This window comes from Chelonia mydas, chromosome 6 (assembly GCF_015237465.2).
Source record: "Chelonia mydas isolate rCheMyd1 chromosome 6, rCheMyd1.pri.v2, whole genome shotgun sequence".
NCBI classification, from domain to species: domain Eukaryota; kingdom Metazoa; phylum Chordata; order Testudines; family Cheloniidae; genus Chelonia; species Chelonia mydas.
In genome coordinates this window covers 101,626,952-101,654,890 of record NC_051246.2, presented here as the reverse complement: position 1 = coordinate 101,654,890, position 27,939 = coordinate 101,626,952, and the positions used below count along the sequence as shown (strand labels likewise).

The window sequence follows — 27,939 nt, the reverse complement described above, 5'->3', positions numbered from 1 at the left end:
GCTACATGTACAACATTCACTGCAGAGGATGTGAGGGAGATTCCCACACCTCAGCCATTCTTTTTAGGTGACAGATCTGAGGAACTGTTCCGGATTGAGGTGTCAATAGAGGAGGTTTTGAAACTAATTGATAAATTAAATAGTAGTAAGGCACCAGGACCGAATGGTATTCACCCAAGAGTTCAAAAGGAATTCAAATACGAAATTGCAGAACTACTAACTGGTGTGTAACTGGTCACTTAAATCTAATTCTTTTCCAGATGACTGAAGGATAGCTAATATGATGCAAATTTAAAAAAAAAAAGAAAAAAAGGTGCAAGTGATTCTGGCATTTTCAGGCCAGTAAGCCTAACTTAAGTACCAGGCAAATTGATTGAAACTATGCAAAAGAACAGACTTACCAGACACATAGATGAATATATGTTGGGGATGAGTCAACATGGCTTTTGTAAAGGGAAATCATGCCTTACTAATCTATTAGTATTCTTTAAGGGAAGTCAACAAACATGTGGACAACAATGATCCAGTGGATATAGTGTACTTGGACTTTCAGAAAGCCTTTGACAAGGTCCCTCACCAAAGGCTCTCAAGCAAAGTAAGCAGCTCTGGGATAAGAGGGAAGGTCCTCTCATGGATCAGTAACTGGTAAGAGACAGGAAACAAAGAGTAGGAATAAATGGTTGGTTAGTTTTCAGAATGGAGAGTGGTAAATAGTGGGGTCCCCTAGGGATCCATACTGGGATCAGTGCTATTCAGCATATTCATAAATCATCTGGAAACGGGGTAAACAGTGAGGTAGAAAAATTTGCAGATGATACAGAATTACTCAAAATAGTTAAGTCCAAAGCAGACTGTGAAGAGTTAGAAGGGATCTCACAAAACTGGGTGACCGTGCAACAAAATGGCAGGTGAAATTGTGTTGATAAATCAGAAGCAATGCATATGCAGTTATACATATAAAATGATGAGTTCTAAATTAAATGTTACTATGCAAGAAGACAACCTTGGAGTCATTGTGGATAGTTCTCTGAAAACATCTGCTTAATATGCAGCATCGGTCAAAAAACCTAACAGAGTATTAGAAATCATTAGGAAAGGGACATAATAAGACAGAAAATATCAAAATGCCACTATATAAATCTCTGGTATGCCCATCTTGAATACTATGTGCAGTTCTGGTCACCCCATCTCAAAGAAGATATATTAGAATTGGAAATGGTATAGAGAAGGGCAACAAAAATGATTAGGGTTACGGAATAACTTCCATATGAGGAGAGATTAAAAAGACTGGGATTGTTCATCTTGGGAAAGAGATAACTAAGGGGAGATGTGATAGAGGTCTATAAAATCATGAATGGTGTGGAGAAAGTAAATAGGGAAGTGTTGTTTACCCCTTAACATAATACAAGAACCAGAGGCCACCCAATGAAATTAATAGGCAGCAGATTTAAAACAAACAAAAGGAAGTACTGCTTCACACAACATGCAGTCAGCCTGTGGAACTTCGTGCCATAGGCTGTTGTAAAGTCCAAAAGTATAACTGGGTTCAAAAAAGAATTAGATAAGTTTATGGAGAATAGGTCTGTCAGTGGCTGTTGGCCAGGATGGTCAGGGATGCAACTCCATGCTCTGGGTGTCCCTAAGCCTCTGACTGCTAGATGTTGGGACTGGATGATGGGATGGATCACTTGATTGCCTTGTTCTGTTTGTTCTCTTTGAAGCATCAAGGCATTGGCCACAGTTGGAGGATACTGGGCAAGGTGGAGCATTGGTCTGACCCAGTATGGATGCTCTTATGACCTGTGAGAGCCATGGCTGATGTATGTGAAGCTGTGGTTGTCTTTACTGTCCCCTTGTCTGGAGTGGTAGGGGTAGGGATGCGGCCCCTGATGCCACATAGAATGCTGGGGGAAGGGGGCGTAGAGAGGCACTATGCTGCAGGACTGCAAAGGGAGGCGAGTCTGTGATTGTTGAACCTGTAGGTCCACAAGAATCTGCAGCATCTGTGTTTGCTTTTGGAAAAGCTCCATTATATCCTGGTGCATCTCCTTCTTTTCCTGCTAGGCCCCCTGGGCCTTTTTCCTATCCATTCTTTCCATCTCCACATAGTCTGCAATATTCATCCTCCAGGCCATCTGTTCACAGACTGATGCAGCACTGGCTTGCAGCATCTCTCAGAACATGTCCATCCTGAGTCCTTTTTTTCTCCTCTTTATCTGGCTCAGGTGTTCCTTATGGGTGGAAACCCCTCAAAGCCGCTTCGGCGCAGCTACAGATAGAACACAGAGGTGCCATAGTCAGTACAGTCACAATGGAAATCAGAAGTTAAGATTCAGAACTCGCTTCCCTAATGTTTTAAACAAGACTTGTTTATTGACGCTTCTGCTTTGCAGTGATTGTGCACAGCGCCACTCACAGCACCAACCGTGGTGAGTACGGCCTGCTGTGATGAGGGAATTGCTTAACTGCATGAATCTCTGTGGGAGTATAGGGCAATGGCATTGAATACTGACACCATTTTCCACAGGCAGTGGTGATTTTAGCTGGTATCTCACTCCTGACGGTAATAAAGGTATAGAGAACATAGCTGTGCTGGTGTCCCAAAGCTGTTCAGGCCCGTATGCTGCTAGCCTGCAATGGTGCCTGTCAAAGTTGTCGCTGACTGGCATGGGAAAGTGTCCTACTGTGGAGGAAGAAATAAGGCTGCCATCCCTAGAAACCTTCAGGAGAGGATTGCAGTGTACCTCCATGAAAATTTCATTGAGATCACGCAGGAGGATTCAAGGGACATCCCTGTGTACATAAACAAACTGCTCCGCATGGCCCCCTGCCCAACTCTAGAGGGAGAATGAAAAGCTGATAACATTTCTACCTTGTACATTCTTCTGGTACAAATAAATTAATGAAAAGTCAATAGCTGTGTCCTGAGAAGTTGGGGGTGCCTTTACTGTACTGACAAATTTACAGAGTTACCCAAGGTTCCTTCTCCTGCATCAGGCTTGCCCATGCTTGACCGCTGGGACTGACTGGACTGCGGTGGAGTCTCAAACAGGTCCTGGTTTACAGCAGAGCAGCCTCCCTCCCCCCCTGGACTTGTATTCCCCATCCTCTTCTTCCTCCTCCATCATCTCCTTGTCCTCTATGTTCACAGAAGGGGCCTGTGACACAGACTGCTTTGCAGTATCCATGTGTGGAGGTGGTCGTGGGGTCTCTGCCAAGTATGGCATGCAGCTCTTTGTAAAAGTAGCAGGTCTGTGTCTTGGCACAGTATTGATTGTTGGCCTTCCTGGCCTTCTGATATGCCTGCCACAGTTCCTTTGCTTTCACATGGCACTGCTGCTGATCCCCATCACACCCCTTCTTCTATGAGCAGATTGCACAGGGGATGCAGATGTCCATGTTTCGATGGCTGGTCCATAGTTGTGTGTGCATAGCCTCTTCTCCACACAGGCCGGGAGATCCATTATCTGCTGTCTGCTCCTGGCCAGAGCGCATCAGGATCATGTAGCTGGCACAACAATGGTGAGCTGCTAGAGGTGTGCTCACCAAAATGCACAATCAGGAAACGGCATTTCAAAAATTCACAATGTTTTAAATGGGAGTATGTGACATTAACCAGGGTACAAGCTGGACTGATGAACAGCTGCATCCCTTGAATTCTCCAGTCTGGAGCGCCTTTTACACTGTTTCGCTATGAGAGCTACCACTCCTTTACAAATATCTAATTTAATTAGGAAATACTGAAAAACGAACTTCTGTCTTCTGAAAGATAAAAATACGTATTTGACTAATGTGTATTTTAATGGTCACGTTTTTAAAAAATGTATTGTTGTATTTTTTCTTTAAGATACAAGCGGAAAGGTGACTCATGCCTTGGTATTGACCTAAAGAAACAGTGTATAATTTGGGAAAGTTCCATGGTAGAAAAGAAACAATCCCCCAAGCGACCTGAACGCTACTTCACGAAGAATAGTGTGAAATTATTGAGCACAGATGGAATTCCACTTTACAGTAAAAGCCAAACTTCATCTGGTTCAAGCACTTTTATACCAGTTTCACAACTGGACAGTGATGCTCCTACTACCACAACCTGTGTGAATCCTCTTGGGATTTATGATCCATTGACCACACTCTGGTTGCAAGGAAAAGGTCCCCCAGAGCATGAGACTTTAAAGCAGCAGGCATCCCAAGAGACCAGTGGGAATGTTAACTCTATTCTAATGGCAAAAGTGGAAGAATATAATAGGATGGTCAGAGAAAATCCAAGAGATGTTCACACTTGGATGGAATTTGTTTCTTTTCAGGTACACAGTCTTGTATTTCTCATTGCAGTACGTTGTGATATATTTATTTTATTTGTATCTGAGTAATAATTTTCTGCTTAACATCTTGTTTCTGAGTTAAATTATATATGTGTGTATACTATTGTAGTATATGAAATATTCTTATGTGATTTAACAACTTGCACTAATAGAGAGAGATGCAGTCATTCGTTGTCACTTATGTCAACCTTCTCCTTAGTGCTCCTTCAAAGCCTGAGACCCTTCTGTATTTATAACTGAGTTGATTTCCTTTTCTTTTAAGGATGAAATAATGAGAGGACCTAGCCCTTATGCCATCAAAGAGGGAGAGCAGGAAATAAGGAGAAAATCATTCAAGCTAATCCTAGAAAAGAAACTGGCCATTTTAGAGAGAGCTATTGAAAGCAACCCAAATGATGTTGATCTGAAACTTGCCAAGCTGAAGCTTTGTACAGAATTCTGGGAACCATCAACTTTGATCAAAGAATGGCAGAAGCTGGTTTTTCTGCATCCCAATAATCCACTGCTGTGGCAGAAATATCTCTTATTTTGTCAAAGTCAGTTCAGCACCTTTTCAGTTTCAAAAGTCCATAGTTTATATGGAAAATGTTTGAGCACTTTGGCAGCTGTACAGGATGGCAGCATGGTATCACATCCTATACTGCCTGGCACAGAGGAAGCTATGTTAGGTAAGAAGGTTATCTTTTTATATCTCATTTTATGGCTATTAAGATTTTCACAAAGGCTGAATATATTTTAGGAAGAGATTCTCTCTGTATTGTGCTAATTTTTTGCTTTGCAAAGAGCCTGCTGAAAATATCTGGCATCTTTCCTCTTCAGGTGATAGTAAAAGTAAATATTCAAGCCCAATATGGATACAGCAGATGCTTCCCTTCCCCAAGAGAGCTTGTGATATCACATCCAGTAATGCTCTGAAGAGTTTAAAGTACAAATTTCAAGGGAAGGGAATCTAGCCAACAGCAAATAGGTGTGTTGCTTACCTTCACAAAATAAATTCCTTTGGTTTGCGCAGCAAATAGCAGTTATATCATTTGTTAAAGATGAAACTTTTGAAGTACTCTTAATTAGGGCTGTCAGTTAATCACAGTTAACTCACATGATTAACTCAAAAAAATTAATCGTGATTAATCGCACCGTTAAACAATAGAATAGCAATTGAAATTTATTAAATATTTTTGGATGTTTTCTACATTTTCAAATATATCTATTTCAGTTACATCAAGTACTCACGTTTTATTTTTTATTACAGATATTTGCACTGTAAATGATAAAATAGTATTTTTCAATGAACGCCTTATACGAGTACTGTCATGCAATCTCTTTATCATGAAAGTGTAACTTACCAATTTTTTTTTGTTACATAACTCCACTCAAAAACAAAACAATGTAAAACTTTAGAGCCTACAAGTCCACTCAGTCCTACTTCTTGTTCAGCCAATCGCTAAGAGAAACAAGTTTGTTTACATTTACGGGAGGTAATGCTGCCCACTTCTTATTTACAATGTCACCTGAAAGTGAGAATAGGCATTCGCATGACACTGTTATAGCTGGCGTAGCAAGATGTTTACTTGCCAGATGCTCTAAAGATTCATATGCCTCTTCATGCTTCGGCCATCGTTCCAGAGGACATGTTTCCATGCTGATGATGCTTGTTAAAAAATAATGCGTTAATTAAATTTGTGACTGAATCCTTGGGAGAGAATTGCATGTCTCCTGCTCTGTTTTACCCTCTTTCTGCCATATATTTCATATTATAGCAGTCTCGGATGCTGACCAAGGACATGTTGTTCATTTTAAGAACACTTTCACTGCAAATTTGACAATATGCAAAGATACCAACCTGAAATTTCTAAAGATAGCTACAGCACTCGACCCAAGATTTAAGAATCTGAAGTGCCTTCCAAAATTGGAGAGGGATGAGGTGTGGAGCATGCTTTCAGAAGTCTTAAAAGAGCAACACTCCAATGCGGAAACTACAGAACCCTAACCACCAAAAAAGAAAATCAACCATCTGCAGGTGGCATCTGATTCAGATTATGAAAATGAACATGCGTTGGTCTGCACTGCTTTGGATCGTTATCGAGCAGAACCTGTTATCAGCATGGATGCATGTCCTCTGGAATGGTGGTTGAAGTATCAAAGGACATAATCTTTAGCACATTTAGCATGTAAATATCTTGCAGTGCCAGCTACAACAGTGCCATGCGAACGCCTGGTCTCACTTTCAGGTGACATTGTGAACAAGAAGCAGGCAGCATTATCTTCTGCAAATGTAAACAAACCTGTTTGTCTGAGCGATTGACTGAATAAGAAGTAGGGCTGATTGGAATTTGTAGGCTCTAAAGTTTGACATTTTAGAAAATGTAGATAACATCCAAAATATTTAAATAAATAGTATTCTATTATTGTTTAACAGCGCAAGTAATCACACATAATTGTTGTAATTGGTTGACAGCCCTACTCTTAATTATTGGGGAAAGGATAATGGAAAGTCTATATTTTTTTTTGTCCTGAGAATCCCTTCTAGAGAATTTGAAGACTAAACACTGACAATATATGAATAAAATAATTTATATTGTGAGGAAGGATGGTCAGTGGCTGAGACACTTATCTGGTGGCAGGAGAGTTGGGTTCAGTTCCCAGCTCTGACACAGGCTTCCTTTGTGGCTGTATCCCAAGTCATGTAATCTCTCATTCTTTCATCTTCCCCATCTGTAAAATTGAGGTTGTAATACTTCCCTACCTCACAGGTTTATTGTGGTGACAAATGCATAAACACTTGAGAAACAGCATGTAGATAAAATATGGATCCTTTGTCTCACAACCAACACCATTTTTCTTTTAGATTCATGGACTTTTAAGGCCAAAAGGGACCATTTATGATCCTCTTGTCTGACCTATATTACAGGCCAGAAATTCTCACCTAATAATTTCTGCATCTAGCCCCTAACTTCTGGTTGAGCTATAGTATAGCTTCTAGAAAGATATCCAGTCTTGATTTAAAGTCTTAAAGTGCTGGATTACCAGTTGGTTTAGAGTGCTTCTATATTGCTTGTTCATTTAAACTGGGCTGGACAAAGCACTGGGAAATATACTATAGGAACAAATCTTGCATTGGCAGATAGATGTTGGACCACATGATAATAGCTTCTTACATCTCCAATTTCTGACATTTTAATCACATTCTACAGCAGGGGTGGGCAAACTTTTTGGCCCGAGGGCCATGTCGGGATGCGAAACTATATGGAGGGCTGGGTAGGGAAGGCTGTGCCCCCAAAACAGCCTGGCCCCTGCCCCCTATCTGCCCCCTCCCACTTCCCGCCCCCTGAGTGCCCCCCTCAGAACCTCTGACCCATCCAACCCCCTCCCCCCCGCTCCTTGTCCCCTGACTACCCCCTCCTGCCACCCCCTGCCCCTAACTGCCCCCCAGGACCCCACCCCATCCAACCCCCCCGCTCCCTGTCCCCTGACTGCCCCGACCTCTATCCACACCCCCTTCCCCTGATAGGCCCCCCGAGTCTCCCACACCTATCCAAACCCCCCTGCTCCCTATCCCTCTGACACCTATCCCCACCCCCTGACAGGCCCCCCGGGACCCCACCCCCATCCAACCTCCCCTGCTCCCTGTCTCCTGACTGCCCCACTTCCAGAACCCTATCCACACCCCCGCCCCCTGACAGGCCACCCGGGACCCCATCCCCTATGCAACCCCCCTGTCCCTGGACTGCCCCGCCCCCTATCCAAATCCCTGCCCCCTGACAGGACTCCCATGCCTATCCAACCCCCTGCCGGTCCCAACTGCCCCCCTGAACCTCTGCCCCATCCAGCCGCCCCCTGCTCTCTGTCCCCTGACTGCCCCCCAGGACCGCCTACCCAACTTTTTTTCTTTCTTTTTTTTTTTTTGGCTGCTGCCGTGCACGCATGTGTGTGCGCCACCACCGCCGCCCCCTTACCATGTCGCTCAGAGCGGCAGGACCTCACAGCCCCGCTGCCTGGACAGAGCCAGCTGCGGTGCCCGTGCAGCAATGTTGCTGTGGGGGAGGGGGGATAGCCTCCCTGGCCAGCAGCTCAAGGGCCAGGTAGGCAACAAAATGATTAGGGGTCTGGAACACATGACTTATGAGGAGAGGCTGAGGGAACTGGGATTGTTTAGTCTGCAGAAGAGAAGAATGAGGGGGGATTTGATAGCTGCTTTCAACTACCTGAGAGGTGGTTCCAGAGAGGATGGTTCTAGACTATTCTCAGTGGTAGAAGAGGACAGGACAAGGAGTAATGGTCTCAAGTAGCAGTGGGGGAGGTTTAGGCTGGATATTAGGAAAAACTTTTTCACTAGGAGGGTGGTGAAACACTGGAATGAGTTACCTAGGGAGGTGGTAGAATCTCCTTCCTTGGAAGTTTTTAAGGTCAGGCTTGACAAAGCCCTGGCTGGGATGATTTGATTGGGGATTGGTCCTGCTTTGAGCAGGGGGTTGGACTAGATGACCTCCTGAGGTCCCTTCCAACCCTGATATTCTATGACGGTCCCATAGTCCGTAGTTTGCCCACCTCCGTCCTACAGCCATCACAGTAAGGGATGTTTCACTGGGTATGTGTATCCTTATTGGTCCTTATTTCCTAATCTGTAAATTCTTCTTCTTACCAAACTATTTTAAACTATTTAAACTATTTTCAATGTTTGCTACTTCCTTTGAAGGGGAAAGTTTGTAAATACCTTGTGTTAAATGGACAATGATCAAATTTTTTTTTCAAAGAAACAACTTTTTCTTTGTTTATTGATATCTTTCTGGTTGAAATGAAAATAGACTCAATTTCACCTTTTGTTTCATTTTCACTTTCTGGTTCTCATGCACTAGCATGATGCTGTTATAGTTGGGTTGCAAACACTTTAGGAGAATGGTTTTGACGTCAGAATTAAAATAATACTAATGGAAACATTTCTGTGAATTTCAGGTTTTGCGAATGCTTCTTTTAACCAAACCTAAATCTTGGGTTAAATTTGACCTGACAATGTCCCTTTACTTATTAGGAAAATTACCAAATTGTCAGTCATGATAAATGCACCAAGTTTTTTACAGGTGGCATAATCCTGTTATGAAGATAGTGGGTACTACAGATGTAGGCATCCTATTTTCAGCCTTTGACAAGTATGGATAAATGAACGGATTAAAAAACCTGGTGAATTATGCCATCTAGTGTTTAATCAAACATATTGCTAGCTGCATGAAAATAAACAAAAACAACGAGAAGTCTGGTGGAACGTTAAAGACTAAGATTTATTTGGGCATAAGCTTTCTTGGGTAAAAAAAAAACCACTTCAGATGCATGGAGTGAAAATTACAGATACAGGCATAAATATATATTGGCACATGAAAGGAAGGGCGTTACCTTACAAGTGGAGAACCAATGCTGAAGGCCCAGTTAGTCAGGGTGGATGTGGTCCGCTCCCAATAATTGATGAGGAGGTGTCAGTGCCCCTCTGCCATGTACATTGGTCAAACCGGACAGTCTCTATGTAAAAGGATAAATGGACATAAATCAGACATCAGGAATGGTAACATACAAAAGCCAGTAGGAGAACACTTCAATCTCCCTGGACATTCAACAGATCTAAAAGTAGCCATTCTTCAACAACAAAACTTCAAAAACAGACTTCAAAGAGAAACTGCAGAGCTACAATTCATTTGCAAATTTAACACAATCAATTTGGGCTTGAATAGGGACTGAGTGTGGCTTGCTCACTACAAAAGCAATTTTCCCTCTCTTGGTATTGACACTTCTTCATCAATTATTGGGAGTGGACCACATCCACTTGGACTAAATAGGCGTGGACTCCCCGCAGTGCTCTCTCCCTGCAGCAGCACCTGGGATGGAGGGGGAGAGGTGCCTCTCCCTGCCGCGGCAGCTCCGGGGCTAGGGCCGGAGGATAGGTGCCCTTCTCCCAGCCCCTGCAGGTCCGGCTGGGGCTAGGTTCAGGGAGGGGCGTCTCGGCTGCGACAGGTCCAGGCTGGGGTTGAGTTTGGAGAGGGGCGCCCTGTGATAGGGCCGGGCCGCCTTGGCCAGGTTCAGGTCTGGGACGCGCTGGCTGCAGCTGGGGCCAGGTCTGGCTGGGCTGAGCCGCCCTGACCACGGCTGGGGCTGGGCTGCGCGCGGTAGGGGCACCCTGGCTGTGGCAGATCCAGGCTGCTGCATAGTTGAGGTTGGGGGACTGCTGTGGCAGGTCAGGGATAGGGCTGGGGTGCCCCTCCTCCGGCTGTGGCAGATCCCCAGGCAGGTTCCCTGAGCGCTTGGGCAGCGTTATATAGGCTGCTGCACGGCCACGCAGCTTACAGGGAACTTAGGCCTTGACATAAATCTTGGACATGCCAGTAACACTTAATAATTTTTTGGAAGGTCGTTTTGTTCCAACATAATGAGTCTCCACAGCACTGGGTAGTGGAGGAGATGTGTGTCTTTATATTTGTGTTGCAATCCAATATTTCGGAACTAACTCTTACTTTAAAGTATTATGATTTTTGTTCCCTTTGCTTTCCAGCTGTCTTTCTTCAGCAGTGCCATTTTCTTAGACAGGCGGGCCATTCTGAGAAAGCTGTGTCTTTGTTACAAGCCCTGGTTGATTTCACCTTCTTTAAACCTGACAGCGTAAAAGATCTGCCAACAAGAGGACAGGTAGCAATTTCTATTTAGAACTGTTTTTCACTCTCTCATTGCATGATCTGTTTACGTTGGAGCTTCAGCACTGACAGAAAAATATTTGCTGATTTAAAGATGTTAGTCAAAATTAAAAATTGATTCACTATTTGGCACTTCTTCAGGGTGGTCCCTGCATTCTCCCCGGGTTGGGAAAGGCAGCCATAGTGCTGTGAGCTTCTGGAACCTTCTGAAACGCATACCCAACGGGGAATGTGCACTCTTATGGCAATGAATATTGGTACCTCAGGTTATATAAAGGAGGTGCAGCCTGCCCCCTCCCCCCTTGTCACCTCATCTCTTCCTTCTGCCCAATTGCAAGTGGAAGAATTCAACTGGTTGCCCGATGTCTGGTTTGCCCAACTTATAGTGAACACTTTTCTTATCCCTTTTCTATCTTTAGTGTAATTAGGATTGTGTAAATAGTATTATGTAATTTTGTTATTATAGGGAAAGCGGGTAGTGACCCTATTATTTAGATTACTTAACAATTTCCATTCTAAAAGATTCTTGCAAGCTTTTCTTTGAGATGCTCTCACATTTCCATTGTTTGCAGCAGGCCTTTGACATTCAGGAGGAGGAGTGCCCTCAGGCCATAGAATCCACACCTTTGAGTGACAGAGTTATATAGGCCTAACTCCCACTGGAGACAGTGCTATGTCCATGGGAGGGCTTCTCCCATCGACATAAATACTGCCCCTCAGGGAGGTCAAGTACCTTTGCTGATGGGAGAAGCCCTCTTGTCGGCGTAGGTAGCGTCTTCACTGAAGCACCATGGCGGTGCAGCTGCATTTGTGTAGCTGCGCCACTGCAGCCTTTTAAGGCCATGTCTACACTAGCAAGCTTACAGCGGCACAGCTATACTACTGCATCTGCGCCGCTGTAAGATCGCTTGTGTAGCTGCTTTATGCCTACAGGAGAGAGCATAATAAATCCACCTCCATAAGTGGCGGTAGCTGTGTCAGGAGAAGCTCTCCCGCTGACATAGTGCTGTGCACACTACTGCTTATGCCGGCAAAACTTATGTCACTCAAGGGTGTGTGTTTTTCACACCCGAGTGACATAAGTTTTTGCCGACATAAGTGGTACTGTAGACATGGCCTGAGTTTAGACAAGCCCTTGGTCCCATGGAATTCTGTTCAGCTTTTGCTGAGATATAAACTGTTAAAAATCACTGCTTGCCTTCCTCAGGAAAATTTTGGCAGCATGCCAGAGTATTAACTAAACAAATGAATTTTCTGAGTCTGGACTTTCACTGCTGCTGTAGAAGCCACAATACCAGGAATACGTGGGAGCCACCAGAGCAGTTTTAATGGAGGTGGGGGAGGGAGGAGAGTTGGAATGGGCACATGGCCCATACCTGCCTTGGAGGACAGAAATTGGGCCAGACTCACCCCTTGCTTCCACAATCTCCCCCCAACCCCAACACATCCCCTAATGAACGCTCCCAGACCCAGCGGGCCATTCCCATTCTCTGGAATAACAGTCACCTTCTGCTGCCAGCTAATGTAATTAGTCATGTAGCTTAAATGATGGTAGTCTCTGATGTGGTGCCGAACGTTCAGGATTCAACAATGATGATGCAGAAATGTTTTTTTTTCCTGCAGTTACACTCAATCATATTTTTATCTTTTTCCTTTAAAAAACAAAACAACTCAAGAAATTACACTTAAAAAAATCCCACCTCCATTTAAAGAACATCGTTTAGGTTGCAAAGTCCAGCACTTGAAAGTTAGCAAATATTAAATTTATGGTTGCCTGTGCAACCTTAATTTTGCCTCTTTGAGCATATGCATTATGTTCCAGTCTTGAATTACATGGTCACATACTATTTTTTTCCACAGGACTGCTGCACTCACCTCTCGCAAGCACCCCCTGTCTCAGTGCATGTGCCTGCACACTCACTCACTCTGTTTGTGGTGGGTCTTCGGTGACTCAGCCCTCCGGCCGAGTCAGTCTGTATGTGAGATAAAATCAAACCCTTTCAGGGATATAAGTCCAATGGGGCCTATTGTAGTGCCTTCTGTAAGGTCCCTTTATTTGCAGCCCTAGCTCCTATTGCAGCATGCTGGTTTGAAATGTCTCTCATCCCCTTCTGGACTCCTTTGAATTGTCTTTGCTCTTCAAGCAGTCCTGGCCCTGATGTGGGGCCACATACCCCAGGGCTCCCTTCCTGGAAAGTTTTCGCTTCTCCAGGCCTTTCTGGCCCCAGCTCTTCAGCTGGCCCACTAAGAGAGTTCTGTTCCCCTCCTGGGATGTATCACAGTCCAGACCACTTTCCCAGTGACGGCCCTCAACTCCAGGTCCCAGCCCAGGGACTCTATAGATAGCAACCATCTGCCACATCCCTTTAAATAAACTGTGTTGCAGCTACAATTCCCTGGGCCACTTCCCTGTGGCTCCAGCACATTCTTCACCTTTACTTCAGGGCCTTGTCCTGGTTGAGTCCTAGCAGCCCAGAACTCCTTCGTGTTCCCCCTGGCCTCTGCCAGCACTGCTCTGTCCAAGTCCTGTAGCTCTCTCAGCCAGCCAGGCACACTATCCACACTCCCCCAGCTCCATTAAGGAACTGATCTCACTCTGGCCCTGCAGCTCCTCTTAGACTAGCCTGCTGGGCCCTGATTGGCTGCTTCCCACACAGCCACTCTAGGCTGCTTGGAGGACCTCTCTACTGCCCTTTTCTGGGCAGGGTGTGGTAGGGCTTCAAGGCCTCGAGCAGGGGGCCTCCGGACCTAGCCCACCCTGTCACAGTAAAACTTTCTCATCTCTGCTCACTTTTTCTTGTTTAACAAATGTATTGGCAGTTTGTATCAAGAACGTGCACAAACTGTTATTACAAATTGTATATCTATTTTAAGAAGAAGCACTCTCTCACAAAGTTAGTATATGCACTGTTAGGAGCTGTATAGAAATAGATTCACTGCCACCAAAAAGAAATAATGTTTTTGGGAGGTTCACAAAAAAGAAATCACTTTTGGTTCTATTTTATGGCTTTCTGTGCCACGTAGTAAAGAAAGGAGACATCTATTGAGTTGTGAAATCATAAACTTAATTTTTTTAAATTTATAAAATGCATGCAGTTACACATCACTGTGTATATAATACAAAAATACACAATGATGACCTAAAACAAAACAAACTAACAAGTTACATGCAACACTGTATATTCACATCCTGCTGTCAGACAAAAACTTGAGAAAGGACGGACTCTGCCTCATTTCTAAAGTTTCGTCTGTACTGGGGATTTTTTTTTTTACACATTCCCACCTTTGCTAACAGCAATTTAGCTCATATGGTTTTAACACCTTGGGAGCCCTGATTTAGGCAGATTGCCGCTCATGTTTTAAGCACTGTCCTCTAATCCTGCCAGCTGGTTATTAAAACACCAACGGCTCATCTGCGCTTGGATTTGCATCTTTACTAATACCAGTAGAACTTTGCTGTTTTAGCAATGGTGGGAAATTTTTGTAAAATTTTTCCTAGTGTACATTAAGGTCTAACTGTCCATTATAATAGCTGGTTCAATTTCTTCTTCATCTTACCACGTCCTATCTTGTAGAACATATTCAGGCTTCTCATCTGCTATATATATTTCTGTTTTAAGTGTAGCTGCATGGTGTTCTGGTGTCCATAACTATTTCTGTACTTATTGATTTGGTACCACAATAAGAACTTTGAGTTGTGACTCAGAATTACATGAAATTAGATGCACTATTTCTGATCAGTTTTCAGCATCCCATTCAGCTCAGTGACCCATTTAGTATTTATTTCTAGAGCGGTTATTCCCACACAAATGACTCAAGTGCTTGAATGGCCAGAGGTGGATGATGAGTAACTACTGTCCTGCTTCCACTAATTGACGTGATTTCTAGGAGCCTCATTGCCCATGTTGTATGCAGCAGCCAGCTTGCTCATCCATGTTAAAAGTATACCTTCAAAACTTTTTTTTTAAACTTGCTTATATTTCTGTGTTACTTTCTTTCTACTGTGTGCTCATTTAGTTATTCCTTTTTTTAATTAGTGAAGACAGGATGGACTGCTAAGTCATTTTAAAATGTGGCTACAACATTGAAAATGATATATAGAATGTTTCTTGCCTCAACAATAGGTAGAGTTCTTTGAACCATTTTGGGATAGTGGAGAGCCTCGGTTTGGAGAAAAAGGAGCAAAAGGCTGGAAATCATGGATGCATCAACAAGAAAAGGGAGGCTGGATTATCATCAATAAACCTGGTAACCTTTCATATGTTAGATTTTGACAAGTTTTTTCTTTGCTTTCTCCTATTTATTAATGCATAAAGGCCTCTGGTTTTATTCAGAGCCTGAGAACATTGAGAGTTTCCATAAATATCTATATGTCAGAAACAAATTAAGCCACATGGGCTGAGGGAAATATATTGTAGTTTTCTTTGTGTACCTTTGCATGTTACAGGCTATTCCCAGACAAAAATCTTCACCAAGATAGAGATACAGTTGAAAATATATTGCCCTTTAAAAAAAAATAGAGATTTATTTTAAATTAGAACAACCTAAAACTAGAAACTCCAGTTTACATTCCATTTGCAACCTTCATGCCATTCCTGCATCCTAATCCACTTTCCATGATCTACCTATAAATTGGAGACCATTGCCAGTTACTACACTCAAGTTAAGTCTGCCTTTGTGCACATATGAATTCTAACAGTTTGCTCTTCAGTTTTATACTTTATTTAAGGTTAAGATTTTGTTAGTTATTTTTAGTTAAAGTCATGGACCGGTTGCAGGCAATAAACAAAAATTCACAGGAGCTGTGACCTGTGCAAGACTCTTACTAAAAATAATGGGGTGGGGAGAGGACTGTGGGGGGAAGAGGAAAGGGGAAGGGGAAGGAATGGCAGCTGTAGCCCTGGCTGAAGCCATGGGGCAGAGGCATACAGAAACAGCTCCAGCCCCAGCCAAATCTGCAGAGGGCATGAGGGGCACACAGTCCCGGCTCTGTCCAAAGTTCCGGGTCAGCGGTGCACAGCCCCGGCTCCCGCACTGATGGAAAGCGGTGCACAGCCCCGGCTTCTGCACAGCACTGGCCGTAGCTGCGTTGGTGGGGGGACAGCCCAGGCTCCTCTTGTAGCTGCGAGGGGCGTGTGCAGCCCTGCCTCTGGCTGAAGCCACGGGTTGGGGGTGCACAGCCCCGCTTCTGCTGCAGTTGTGAGGGGGGAGCACAGCCCCAGCTCTAGTAAAGCTGTGGGTCAGGGGCGTACATCCCCGGCTCCAGCCAAAGTTGCGGGTTGGGGGTGCACAGCCCCAGCTCCATCCCGGCTGCTGCCAGCTGAAGCGAAGTCACGGAGGTCTGGTAAAATCACAGAATCCATGACTTCCCTAACCTCTGTGACTAAATCATATCCTTAAATATGTGTAACATAGCCTGCATCGTCAATCCCAGCCAGTATCTGATGTACGGGTCTCCATCAGATATGAAGACAGTGGCAAGGTTTATCCTTAGAATTTGAGCATGTGGATTTGGTGCCCCATAATGTTTGATATTGAAAAATGGTTCTTTGGTGTTCGTTTTAACTATGTTGAAAATCCCACTATTTCTTGAATATGTTGAATATGTTGAAAATCCCACTATATTTTTTATATATTTATTTGATATGGCAGACCTAGCCCAGAGGCCAGGAAGTCAGACATGCAATGTCCCTCCTGCCTTGAACTAGAAACCATCTCCTTGTCTTGGGCTGTGATGATTCATTGCTGCAGTAGTTGCCACCTGCGTTTACTTAAGTGCTGTCGTGATTTTAAATCCCAAAGCACCTGTCTTGTGTGTTCTTTTGTTATGTTGCTCACGGAAAAATGGATTCCATGATTGTCCATCTTTCCTTGAAAATGGCCCCTCCCCCACTTTTCCAGCCCATCATTCAAGGGAGAGGGATGTGAATATTCAGCTGACACCCACCTGTATCTGCGTGGGTTAAAGATACTATCCTTATGAGCCCCTTTGAATATATGTGAGTCAAATTTTCTACTGGAGCAGAATGGTAGTAGCACTGATCTTGGTAGTACTTTCCGGCTTAAACTTTACGATTCTGTTGGCTTCCCCCTGCCTCACTAGGGGTTGTTGTCTGTGATGCTACTTCTGGGAGGAGGCATTGCCTCTAAAGTCAAACATCTCTCACACAGCAGCATAGTAGAGCCTTGCCTCCCTCTTCAGGTGGGGCAGAGAGATTGGAACATTTTGCCCTGGGATGACCCGACCCCCACCCCAACCCCCTTTGCTCAGCAGTGCCTGTTGGAGACCTCTCACCTTGCTGTTGTCCTAGATGTGAAACAATGGTGACTTAGAAGACTAAGGAGGGAGTAAAAAGAAAAAGAGTACTTGTGGCACCTTAGAGACTAACAAATTTATTTGAGCATAAGCTTTCGTGAGCTACAGCTCACTTCATCAGATGCATCAAGGAGGGAGTGCTGCTGTTTCTCACGAAAGAGCTGGTTGAAGCAGAGAGTATAGGTTAAGGAGAGAGTACAGGGACTGAAGGTCTCATCATTACCTGTTTTATCCGAAGTGTGGGGGAGAGAGTTGAGTGTCAGTCAACACTAGATGACAGGAACAAAAGCTTAGAATTGGTGCTACAGTAGTTTTGTGAGGGTGGGCTGGAGGAATGGCAATTTTCCTCTAAAAACTGCAGCTTAACCCCATGGCTTTGAAGACTTTTTTAGTTTTTTTGTTTTAAAGGAGGAGGAATTGTTTTGAAAAGCTCCCCTGCAATCCTATTGTTAGGCTACACATTTTTCCATGGGTGCTCACACTGTAAATGCAGAATTGACATTACAGGCCAAAAAAAAAGAAGCTTTTAACTATCTAAAATCCTACTGTACATTATAAAACTGTAGTCTGATTCCAACACTTGGATTTTAGGTTCAGTGAATATTTTTAATCTGAGAAGAATTTAATTGCATTGGCAAGATCTAATGCATGTAAAATTAGTCATTGAAAATATCAGTTTAAAACAGTGATACCAATTTTAATTTGTAATGTTTAATGCCGTAGTAATACTTTGCATACAGCTAGTGCTTTGCATTTTTAAAGCACTTTCTGTACATTAATCCTCACAATACACAAATGAAGTAAGTAAGCGTGATACTCATTTTACATATGGGGTAACTAAGACAGAGCAAATTATGATTTTCTTTAGGCCACACATGGAGTTGGTGTCAGAACCAGAATGAGAACTCAGAATTTTTCAGTTCTCAGTCTTGTATTTTATATATATGAAGTTTTAGGTTTTGGATGGGTGACTTTAAATTTTGGTGCCTGGGGTTTTTTTTGTTTTGTTTATTTTGTAGATGATGAGGAGGAGGAAGATGTAGATGAAGATCAAGAAATAAAGGATAAAACTCTACCCAAATGGCAAATTTGGCTGGACATTGAATGTTCCCGTGAAACAAGGCATTGGCTGCCTTGGCGACCTGACAAAACTAAAAAGCAGGCCGAAGAAGATTGTGAAGACCCGGAGAGACAGGTCATTGTGATATATAAGACAACGTGTGTGTGTGTGTGTGTGTGTATGATTTCTTTACATTTAAGTTAATCTGTCAAGGACTCCAAGCATAATTGTTTTAAACAAAAATAAAAATAATTTTGGGAGATCTTGGATATCTCTAGGGCAGTGGTTCTGAAATTTTTTTTTTTTTTTTTTACTTGGGTGGGACTGAAAATTCACCAGTGGTTTCTTGCTGGGAGCCATGCAAGTCCCCCCCAAAACCCACTGATGGGCTTGAGGTAAGGTTGTTCCAGGGAGTGAGGAGGTACTGGTTGGTGAGGATAGGCTGATGGGGCTCATGGAGATCAGCTATTATATTGGGGGGAGGGAAGTTCCCAGGAGGAAGTGGAAGGCTAGTGGAAATAGGAAAGGGCATGGGGGTTGAGGTGATGCTTCTCCCTCTTCTCATTGTTTAGCTCCAGAACTGTGCTACTTCACAAAGCTGAAGCTGTCTTGTTGGCACTAAAGCCTATTGGACATGCTGCTTCACCTCCCCTGAAGCTGAGCACAGTGCAGGCATCAAGAAGGGAGGAGCTGCTGTGGGTTAGAGATGGGGGTGGAGTGTGCTGATCCTTCTCTCCTCAGACTGTCTCTGGGTCCTAGCTACTGCAAGGTTTGGCTGATTGATTTTTGTTGTTGTTGTTTTGCCCCTGCCCCCGGTTGATTGTGCCCTACAGTTTGAAAAAAACTGCTCTAGGGATTGGAAATGGGAACCTTTGACCTGTAGGTTATTGGTTTATATCCAACCTATGTCAGGGGTGAGAGAGAGTTCTGTGGTGGCATTTCTGAAGTGTGGTAGTGTTCCCAGTCCAATCCTTTTGCAGATAAGTCCTTATTCATAAAATCACCATCACGTTATAAAACTGTGGGGACAGTTCAAAGTCAAGGCTTGAAAAATTTACCAGACATCAAACCATAATCTGTATAGTCAAGGTGTTGCCCTGGATTTGAGGGTTGTGCATACCCCAGAATATGATCAAGCTAATTGCAACCATATTAGGTGCATTCAGCCACCATGAATTAATGAAATAGAACACCACACAGTTAAGGGTTAATTTGTAGACAGGCTTTCAGAAGCAAGGTCAAAACTACTGTCCGTTTTGCTAATCAGAATGCGAGGAGGGGAGAGGAAAATAAACAACTGAGACTGAAAACCTTGGTGGAAGGAAGACCTTGAGTTTGGACGCCTCTGATATTAGGAAGTTTATTGAAAGTTAGGAAGAGTAACGATCTAGTAGCGGTCATTATGACCTTTGTGTCTTGTAGAAGCTAGTTATAAAAAGTCTAGATAATAGAATGTACTTTGGAGCAGTCCTCTAAAGCCATCTTGAGAGACGTTTTTCCTGATACCTTTTCTCCCCGGTGGGTGAGCAACTGGCAACTGCGAACCTGCTGTTAATTACTTAATAATGTACCAGGTATTAGGTAAATATCTGGGATGTGCTAAACCTGTTGCTTATGTCTGTGTGTGCTTAAATCTAATAAGCTGCTGTTTTAGATAGAGCACGCTTACTTACATTAATCTTATCAGATGGAATTGCTGTCTTCCTATTGATTTATTCCTGACACCGCCTGGAGTGAAATAGTTAAGGTGCCTCTGCTGTGGGTCCTGAAAACCCTGGGTAACAAAGGAAGATGCAAAAGACAAGGATGGGAGGGTGGAAAAGCGCTTCTCAGCAAGGTCCAGAGGCCATACTCTGCTTATGAGCTCAGTACCCTGGTCGCTTCATGTGCTTGAAAGGAAGAAGGTGCTGAGACTTCGACCCCTGCTTGAGGGCTTCCACCTTTATAGCAACCTCTCGCTAGTAGGCGTCTTACAAATTTTAAACTTCTGCTGCTGTAAGGGAAAAGAAATTTCTTCAAATTATCCTTGCTATTGGTTCTTCATGTCAGGAGATTTTTGTCAGTAGTGTCTGATTCCATGCCTACTCCCTACATATCCTCTTGCTCTGGTATGAGAGTATATAGGAAGGGGCAGATGCTCTGCCACTGCAGTTCCTTCTCAACCACCTGTGGCTTGAGATGGAGCATCATTGTGTCCGGTAGCTAGCTGACCCAGCTTGCTGACTTTTTCTTTGTTTGTTTATATTACTTTTTGTTTATTTGATTATTTTCTTGTTTAATTTAGCACAGCTTTGTGCTTTTTTGGGAGGGGGGTGTCTTTGTGTCTCAGGTTTCTTTTCCCCATTCCACTCAGCCCCTCTCCATCTGCGGCCTTTCTTCTTGGATTATGCCAAAGATCCTGGGCTTGAAACCTTGCCAGACCTGCCACAGGTCCTTCCCTGTCAACAAGGGGCATTCCGGCTGCCTTGAAGAGGCGCATGTCCCCTCCATGTGTAGCATCCGATCAGCAGCATATCCAGAAAGCTGAGGAAGGGTTGATTGAAACTGCTTCTTATAGAATATTCCCTGAGACTTGCAGGGTCCCAGTCCCCCCTATTGTTCATCTACCTGAACATTCTGAGTTCTCAGAATGTTCCAGTGGCTGCCCAAGCCTCTGCTCTGGTAACTGAAGACCTGGGAGGGGAGCCTTCAGAGTCTTCTGGAACATCTGATAAGAAGAGACCCCATTTCCCTGAGAAAGATACCAAGGAAGGGGGAAAGTCACCCTCTAATTAGGGAACAAGGAGACTTCGTGTCCCAATATGGGTACCATTAAGGCTTTTCCCTCTTCTGATACTGAAATCCCAGTACAACTTCATAATGCGTACTGAGAAGCCTTCTGCAGTACCAGTGTTGGTACTGGAATAGGAGCCTTCTAAACAAAAGGATTCCTTGAAGACTTGGGACTCAGTCATCGTCCTTGGTGTCACTCTGCTCAGGCCACGAGAAAGAGTGCATGGCCTGTGCTTCGGTACCGTTCCAGGTATCTCTTGACATGATGACTCCTGAGGAACAGTTCCCAGATTCTCTGGTACCATCCAGGATCCTCTTTAATGAAGACCTTTGAATCCTGGAAAATCCCAAATCACCTCTGCTGAGGGCTACTGAGAGGGATTTCCCACCCATATTGACATTACCGTCTGGTACTATACCACCGCACCCTTTTATGAAGGCTCGGCTGTCCTTACTGATACGGTTGCTAGTCCTTTCTTGCCCTCTGGCACTAAAATGACTCCCAGTACTGACACCTGTTGCTCATCCACTAGACATGGGTAAGGACACTTTCTTGGGCTCAGCTGTGTTTGTCTAGAATTCCACCACCTTTCAGCCTTCTTTCCTTGAAGTGCACCTGGAGGTCTCACCAAGAACACCGGCACCTGTGGATCCTCTGGAGATTTGGGAGAAGGGTCAGACACTGTGGGGGGGGGGGGGGGAGGGAGCATGGGCCATCATAGCAGGGATAAAGGAGAAACAAGAGAGAACATAGGGGGGAAATCAGATCAGTATCTTAGAAGTCTGTATACTAATGTGAGAAGTATGAGGAATAAGCAGGAAGAACTGGAAAAGCTAGTTAATAAACACAACTATGACATAGTTGGCATCACAGAGACTTGGTGAGATAATACAAAAAGAAATCTGATGAGGTTCAACAAGGAAAAGTGCAGAGTCTTGCACTTAGGAAGGAAGAATCCCATGCACTGCTACAGGCTGGGGACCGACTGGCTAAGCAGAAGTTCTGCAGAAAAGGCCCTGGGGATTACAGTGGATGAGAAGCTGGATATGAGTCAGCAGTGTGCCCTCGTTGCCAAGAAGACCAACAGCATATTGGGCTGTATTAGTACGAGCATTGCCAGCAGATCGAGGGAAGTAATTATTCCCCTCTATTCGGCACTAGTGAGGCCACACCTGGAGTATTGCATCCAGTTTTGGTCCCCCCGACTACAGAAGGGATGTGGACAAATTGGAGAGAGTCCAGCGAGGGCAATGAAAATTATTAGGAGGCTGAGGCACATGACTTACGAGGAGAGGCTGAGGGAACTGGGGTTATTTAGTCTGAAGAAGAGAAGAGTGAAGGGGGATTTGATAGCAGCCTTCAACTACCTGAAGGGGGGTTCCAAAGAGGATGGAGCTCGGCCGTTCTCAGTGGTGGCAGATGACCAAACAAGGAGCAGTGGTCTCCAGTTGCAGTGCGGGAGGTCTAGGTTGGATATTAGGAAACACTATTTCACTAGGAGGGTGGTGAAGCACTGGAATGAGTTACCTAAAGAGGTGTTGGAATCTCCATTCGTAGAGGTTTTTAAGGCCTGGCTTGACAAAGCCTTGGCTGAGATGATTTAGTTGTGTTGGTCCTGCTTTGAGCAGGAGATTGGACTAGATGACCTCCTGAGGTCTTTTCCAACCCTAATATTCTATGATTCTAATACACATGACTGGAATATTGGTATAGAAAGGTACAGCTTGCTCAGGAAGGACAGGCAGGGAAAAAAGGGAGGAGGGTGTTGCTTTATAAATCAAAAATGTATACACTTGGACTGAGGTTGACATGGAAATAGGAGACAGACTTGTTGAAAGTTTCTGGGTAAAAATAAAAGGGGTAAAAACAAGGGTCATGTCGTGGTAGGGATCTACTACAGACCACCTAACCAGGAAGAGAAGGTGAATGAGGCTTCTTAGTTTATTTAAAAAAAAAAAAAAAAAAAAGATCATCCAAAGCAGAGGACTTGGTGGTGATGGGGGACTTCAACTACCCAAACATCTGTTGGGAAAATAACACAGCAAAGCACAGATTTCCAACAAGTTCTTGGAATGTATTGGAGACCATTTTTTATTCCAGAAGGTGGAGAAAGCCACTAGGGGAGAGACTATTCTATATTTGATTGTGACAAATAGGGAAGAGCTGGTTGAAAATTTAAAGGTGGAAGGCAGCTTGGATGAAAGTGATCATGAATTGATACAGTTCGTGATTCTAAGGAATGATAGGAGGGAAGACAGCACAATAAAGACCATGTATTTCAAGAAGGTAGACTTTAGCAAATTCAGGGAGTTGGTAGGTAAGATCCCTAAGGAAGCAAGTCTAAGGGGAAAAACAGTTCAAGAAGTCTCTTTGAAAAACTGCCATTATTAAGGGCTCGAGCAAACTATCCCACTGCGTAGGAAAGATAGGAAGTATTGTAAGAGACCATCCTGGCTTAATCAGGAGATCTTCAATGATCTGAAATTCAAAAAAGAGTCCTACAAAAAGTGGAAACTAGGTTAAATTACAAAGGATGAATATAAACAAATAACACAAATATGGAGGGAGAAAATTAGAAAGGCAAAGGCATAAAATAAGATTAAACTATAAAGGGTAACAAGAAAACTTTCTGCAAATACATTAGAAGCAAGAAGATGACCAAGGACAGGATAGGCCTGTTACTGAATGAAGAGGAAAAACAATAATAGAAAATGGTAGAAGTGCTAAATGACTTTTTTGTTTGTTTTCACCAAAAAGTTTGGTAGCAATTGGACATCTAACTTAATGAATGCCAGTGAAAATGAGGTAGGATCTGAGGCTAAAATATGGAAAGAACAAGTTAAAAATTACTTAGATAAGTTAGATGTTTTCAAGTCTCACCAGGGCCTGATGAAATACATCCTAGAATACTCAAGGAGCTAACTGAGGAGATATTTGAGCCATTAGCGATTATCTTCAAAAAATCGTGGAAGATGGGAGAGATTCTGGAGGACTGGCAGAGGGCAAATATAGTGCCAGTCTATAAAAAGGGGAATAAGGGCAACCCGGAGAATTACAGACCAGTCAGCCTAACTTCAGTCCTGGAAATATGGAGCAAATAAGTAAGCAATCACTTTGCAGACACCTAGAAGATAATAAGGTGATAAGTAACAGTCAGCATGGATTTGTCAAGAATAAATCATGTCAAACCAACCTAATAGCTTTCTTTGACAGGGTAACAAGCCTTGTGTATGGAGGTGGAGGGAAGTGGTAGATGTGGTATATCTTGACTTTAGTAAGGCTTTTGATACTGTCTTGCATGATGTTCTCATCAACTAGGGAAATACAACCGAGATGGAGCTACTATTGGCTGCGTGCATAACTGGTTGGAAAACCATTCCAAGAGAGTAGTTATCAGTGTTTCACAGTCAAGCTGGAAGGGCATATCCTTCGTCCTCTCATGGGAGCTGCTCTAAACTCCCAAAACTCCAGAGGGTACCAGTCCACATAAAAAAGAAAAGGAGTACTTGTGGCACCTTAGAGACTAACAAATTTATTTGAGCATAAGCTTTCATGAGCTAAAGCTCACTTCATCGGATGCGAGCAGTGGAAAATACAGTGGGGAGATTTTATATACACAGAGAACATGAAACAATGGGTGTTACCAGACACACTCCTCTCGTTACAGTGTTTATGGTAACACCCATTGTTTCGTGTTCTCTGTGTATATAAAATCTCCCCACTGTATTTTCCACTGCATGCATCCAATGAAGTGAGCTGTAGCTCACGAAAGCTTATGCTCAGATAAATTTGTTAGTCTCTAATGTTCCACAAGTACTCCTTTTCTTTTTGCGGATACAGACTAACACAGCTGCTACTCTGAAACCAGTCCACATACAGATTCTCTGTGATTTCAATTCCACACTACAGCAGAGCCCACAAACAACAGCAAGGGCTTGTTTTCAACTCCTAGGCCACATGGCAGCCTGTACATTCATAACATTTCCGATGTCCTCAAGTCTGCCTCAGGGCTGTCTACACCCCTAATAAGCATAAACTGTCCAAGCAGGTGTCAATACCTTAGAGTATCCCCATTTGACTCCTTCAACTGCTGGAAGGATCCTCGGAAGGTCTGTGTGGGAGTTGCATTCTCGTATCCTGCCTCCACAAAGATCACCACCACGGATGCTTCCCTGATCAGCTGGCACATCCATTTCTGGGACTTCACAGCCCAAGGCAAATGAACTCTCCAGCAGATGTGTCTCCATATCAACATTCTCCATCTCAGAGCAGTCCAGTATGCATGCCATCGCTTCCTATCCAATATCAGAGGCCACTTGGTCAGAGTAATGCTGGACAATGGGTCTACAGTATAATGATTGTCAAGGAGAAGCAAGATCCCAGTCCTCATAGTTAGAATCTATAAAATTATGGAGTTGGTGCATATCCTGTTACATAGAGATCTCGGCAGTTTATCTGCCAGAGCCACAGAACACCACAGTGGACTCCATGAGCAGGCATTTCTGTCAAGACCTTGCATGGGAGTTGAGCGATGCAGTATTTCTGCATATTTGTCACACCTACGGCTTCCCAGAGATCGATCTCTTCACAACACCATTCAACACAAAATACCAGTGCTTCTGCTGGAGGGGAAGGCATGGTTGCAACTCACTGAGAGGCACCTTCCTTACCCCTTGGCCTTACATTCTGCTAAATGCTTAGTCCCTCTTCCCATGCCACTGCTTCTCAAGCTCCTGAATAAATTGAAAAAAGAGAGATTTGTGACCATCCTTACAGCGCCATCATGGCCAAGACAGGTATGGCTCCCAGATCTGGTGCACCTATTACCTGCGACTGCCTCTTAGCCTTCCTCTGACAGTGAATATTCTGACCCAGGAATCTGGCACCATGACCCACCCCAATCTCTCATCACTTTAACTCAAGGACTGGCTCCTCAGTGGCTATCTGGCATAGAACAGGATTGCCCTCCAGAAGTTCAAGCAATATTGCTGAACAGTAGACAACCCACCAGAAGGATAAGTTACCTGCAGAAGTGGAAACATTTCCAAGGGTGGTGTTCCCAACTGTCCATATCTTCTCTCAAGTTGCTCCTCATGCACGTTCTCTATTACCTGCTAAATGTAAAACCATGGGTTTATCACTGAGCTCAGTTAATGTTCACCTGTAGAGCCTGTTATCCCCCCCCCCCCATGAGGGTTTTCAGTGTTTGCTCACCCAATGACTGCATGATTAATTAAGGGTCTGTTTAACCTTTTTCCTCCTGTCTAAGAACCTACTCCACCATGGGATTTCAACTTAATCCTCAATGTCCTGAGAAAATCCCCATTTGAACCTATGGGGAGCTGTTCCCATTTCATATATACTTTAAGACCACGTTCCTAATAGCCATTATCCTGGCCAGAGGGGTAGGAGAACTAGGAGATCTTATGGCTGAGCCATTGTGCAGTGTTCTTTCACAGTAAAGTGACCTTACATACCCATCCTTGCTTCCTACCTAAAGTTTCATCAGAATTTCACATTAATCAGAATGTCTGCTGGTGTTTTCTTCAAGCCTCACTTCTTGAGAGAGGAAGTTAGTCTCTGCACACTTGATGTAAGGAGAGCCCTTGCTTTTTACCTCGATAGGACTAAGCCCTTCAGGGCTTCCTTCAGACCCTTTATTTCCCATGGAGAAAGAATGAAAGAGTATCCAATTTCCACTCGGTCTGTTCGAATGGGTTTCTGAGATATATTTTGACCTGTTCCAAAGCCTTTGGGGTGCATCCTCCACCAAGGATGATTACCCATTCCATCAGGGCTCAGTCTACCTCAGTGGCCTTACTGAAGAACATATCCATCTCACATATTTACAAGGCTGCCACCTGGTCTTCGGTGCACATGCTATATTGTAGCACTATGTTATTGCATGTGCTTCTAGAACTGATGAGGCCTTAGAACAAATTCATCGATGATCTGTAGTGAATTTGTCTCCTCAGCACCCTCCTCCTTAATTGGGGTACTGCTCTGGAATGTTCTGACATGGAGCACCCATCGGGACAAAAATATGAAGGAGAGATTACTTGTACAGTAAGTGGAGTACTTTGAGATGTTTTGTCCATATGGGTGCTCCACTACCCACTCTCCTTCCCCTCTGCTTTGGACTTTGTGGTTGAAAAGGAACTGGAGTGGTGTGGGGGTCCACCCCTCCTTGCACCCTTATATAAGAGCATGAGAATGTGTAGGGTGCAAGTGTGGACCCATGGACTGATGATAAAAATCTCTGATCAAGAGTGCATGGGCACATGCAAATCCTCACATGGAGCACCCATAGGGATGAAACACCTTGAAGAACTCCAGTTACTGTATAGGTAAGTAATCTTTCTATCTCTTTTCTCCTTTCCAGACCTCCCTAACTGCTGTAAGAAGTGGAGAGGGTGTCCATTACTCTGCCTCTCCCACAGCCTCTTTACCATTCTTCCAGTTGTGTTCTCGTTCCTTGTGAATAGCTGAGTGCCTGCCTCTTTGTCATTCATTGCTTTTTCAAGCAGCATGAAACTGATGTGATTTTGGCAATGTTACTGTTGCCCAAAGGGTTCTAAATAGACAGTGAACTTGGGCATTACCTTGTTAATACCATTCTTCTGCTCCTTGGTGTGCAGGTATGCAGAGACAAAGCACTAAGCAATAGTGGCTGGGGGGCTCTTTGCCTGCCTAGGGAAGAAGGCGGCATAATAGCTCCATGAGTGCTGGAAGGAGTTTGCTCCCTAGCAGCAATCTTAATACCATACATTTTTCTTTAAAGGCTGCTGCACTCACCT

The 27,939-nt window shown here is 43.9% G+C and overlaps 1 protein-coding gene across 3 annotated transcripts in view; it reads left to right on the top strand.

The window, feature by feature from the left end:
- The window catches only part of NRDE2 (NRDE-2, necessary for RNA interference, domain containing), a 76,215-nt gene that overhangs the window by 34,211 nt on the left and 14,065 nt on the right, over positions 1 to 27,939 (top strand). For all 3 annotated transcript variants that reach the window (XR_005225582.2, XM_043547866.1, XM_007055455.4), the window contains exons 5-9: positions 3,848 to 4,304; positions 4,585 to 4,990; positions 10,855 to 10,988; positions 15,118 to 15,241; positions 18,329 to 18,504. Coding sequence is in view for 2 of the 3 variants with exons in the window: in XM_043547866.1 (XP_043403801.1) it covers positions 3,848 to 4,304; positions 4,585 to 4,990; positions 10,855 to 10,988; positions 15,118 to 15,241; positions 18,329 to 18,504 (1,297 nt within the window). In the remaining variant the exon portion in view is untranslated. The remainder of the gene's footprint in view (positions 1 to 3,847; positions 4,305 to 4,584; positions 4,991 to 10,854; positions 10,989 to 15,117; positions 15,242 to 18,328; positions 18,505 to 27,939) is intronic.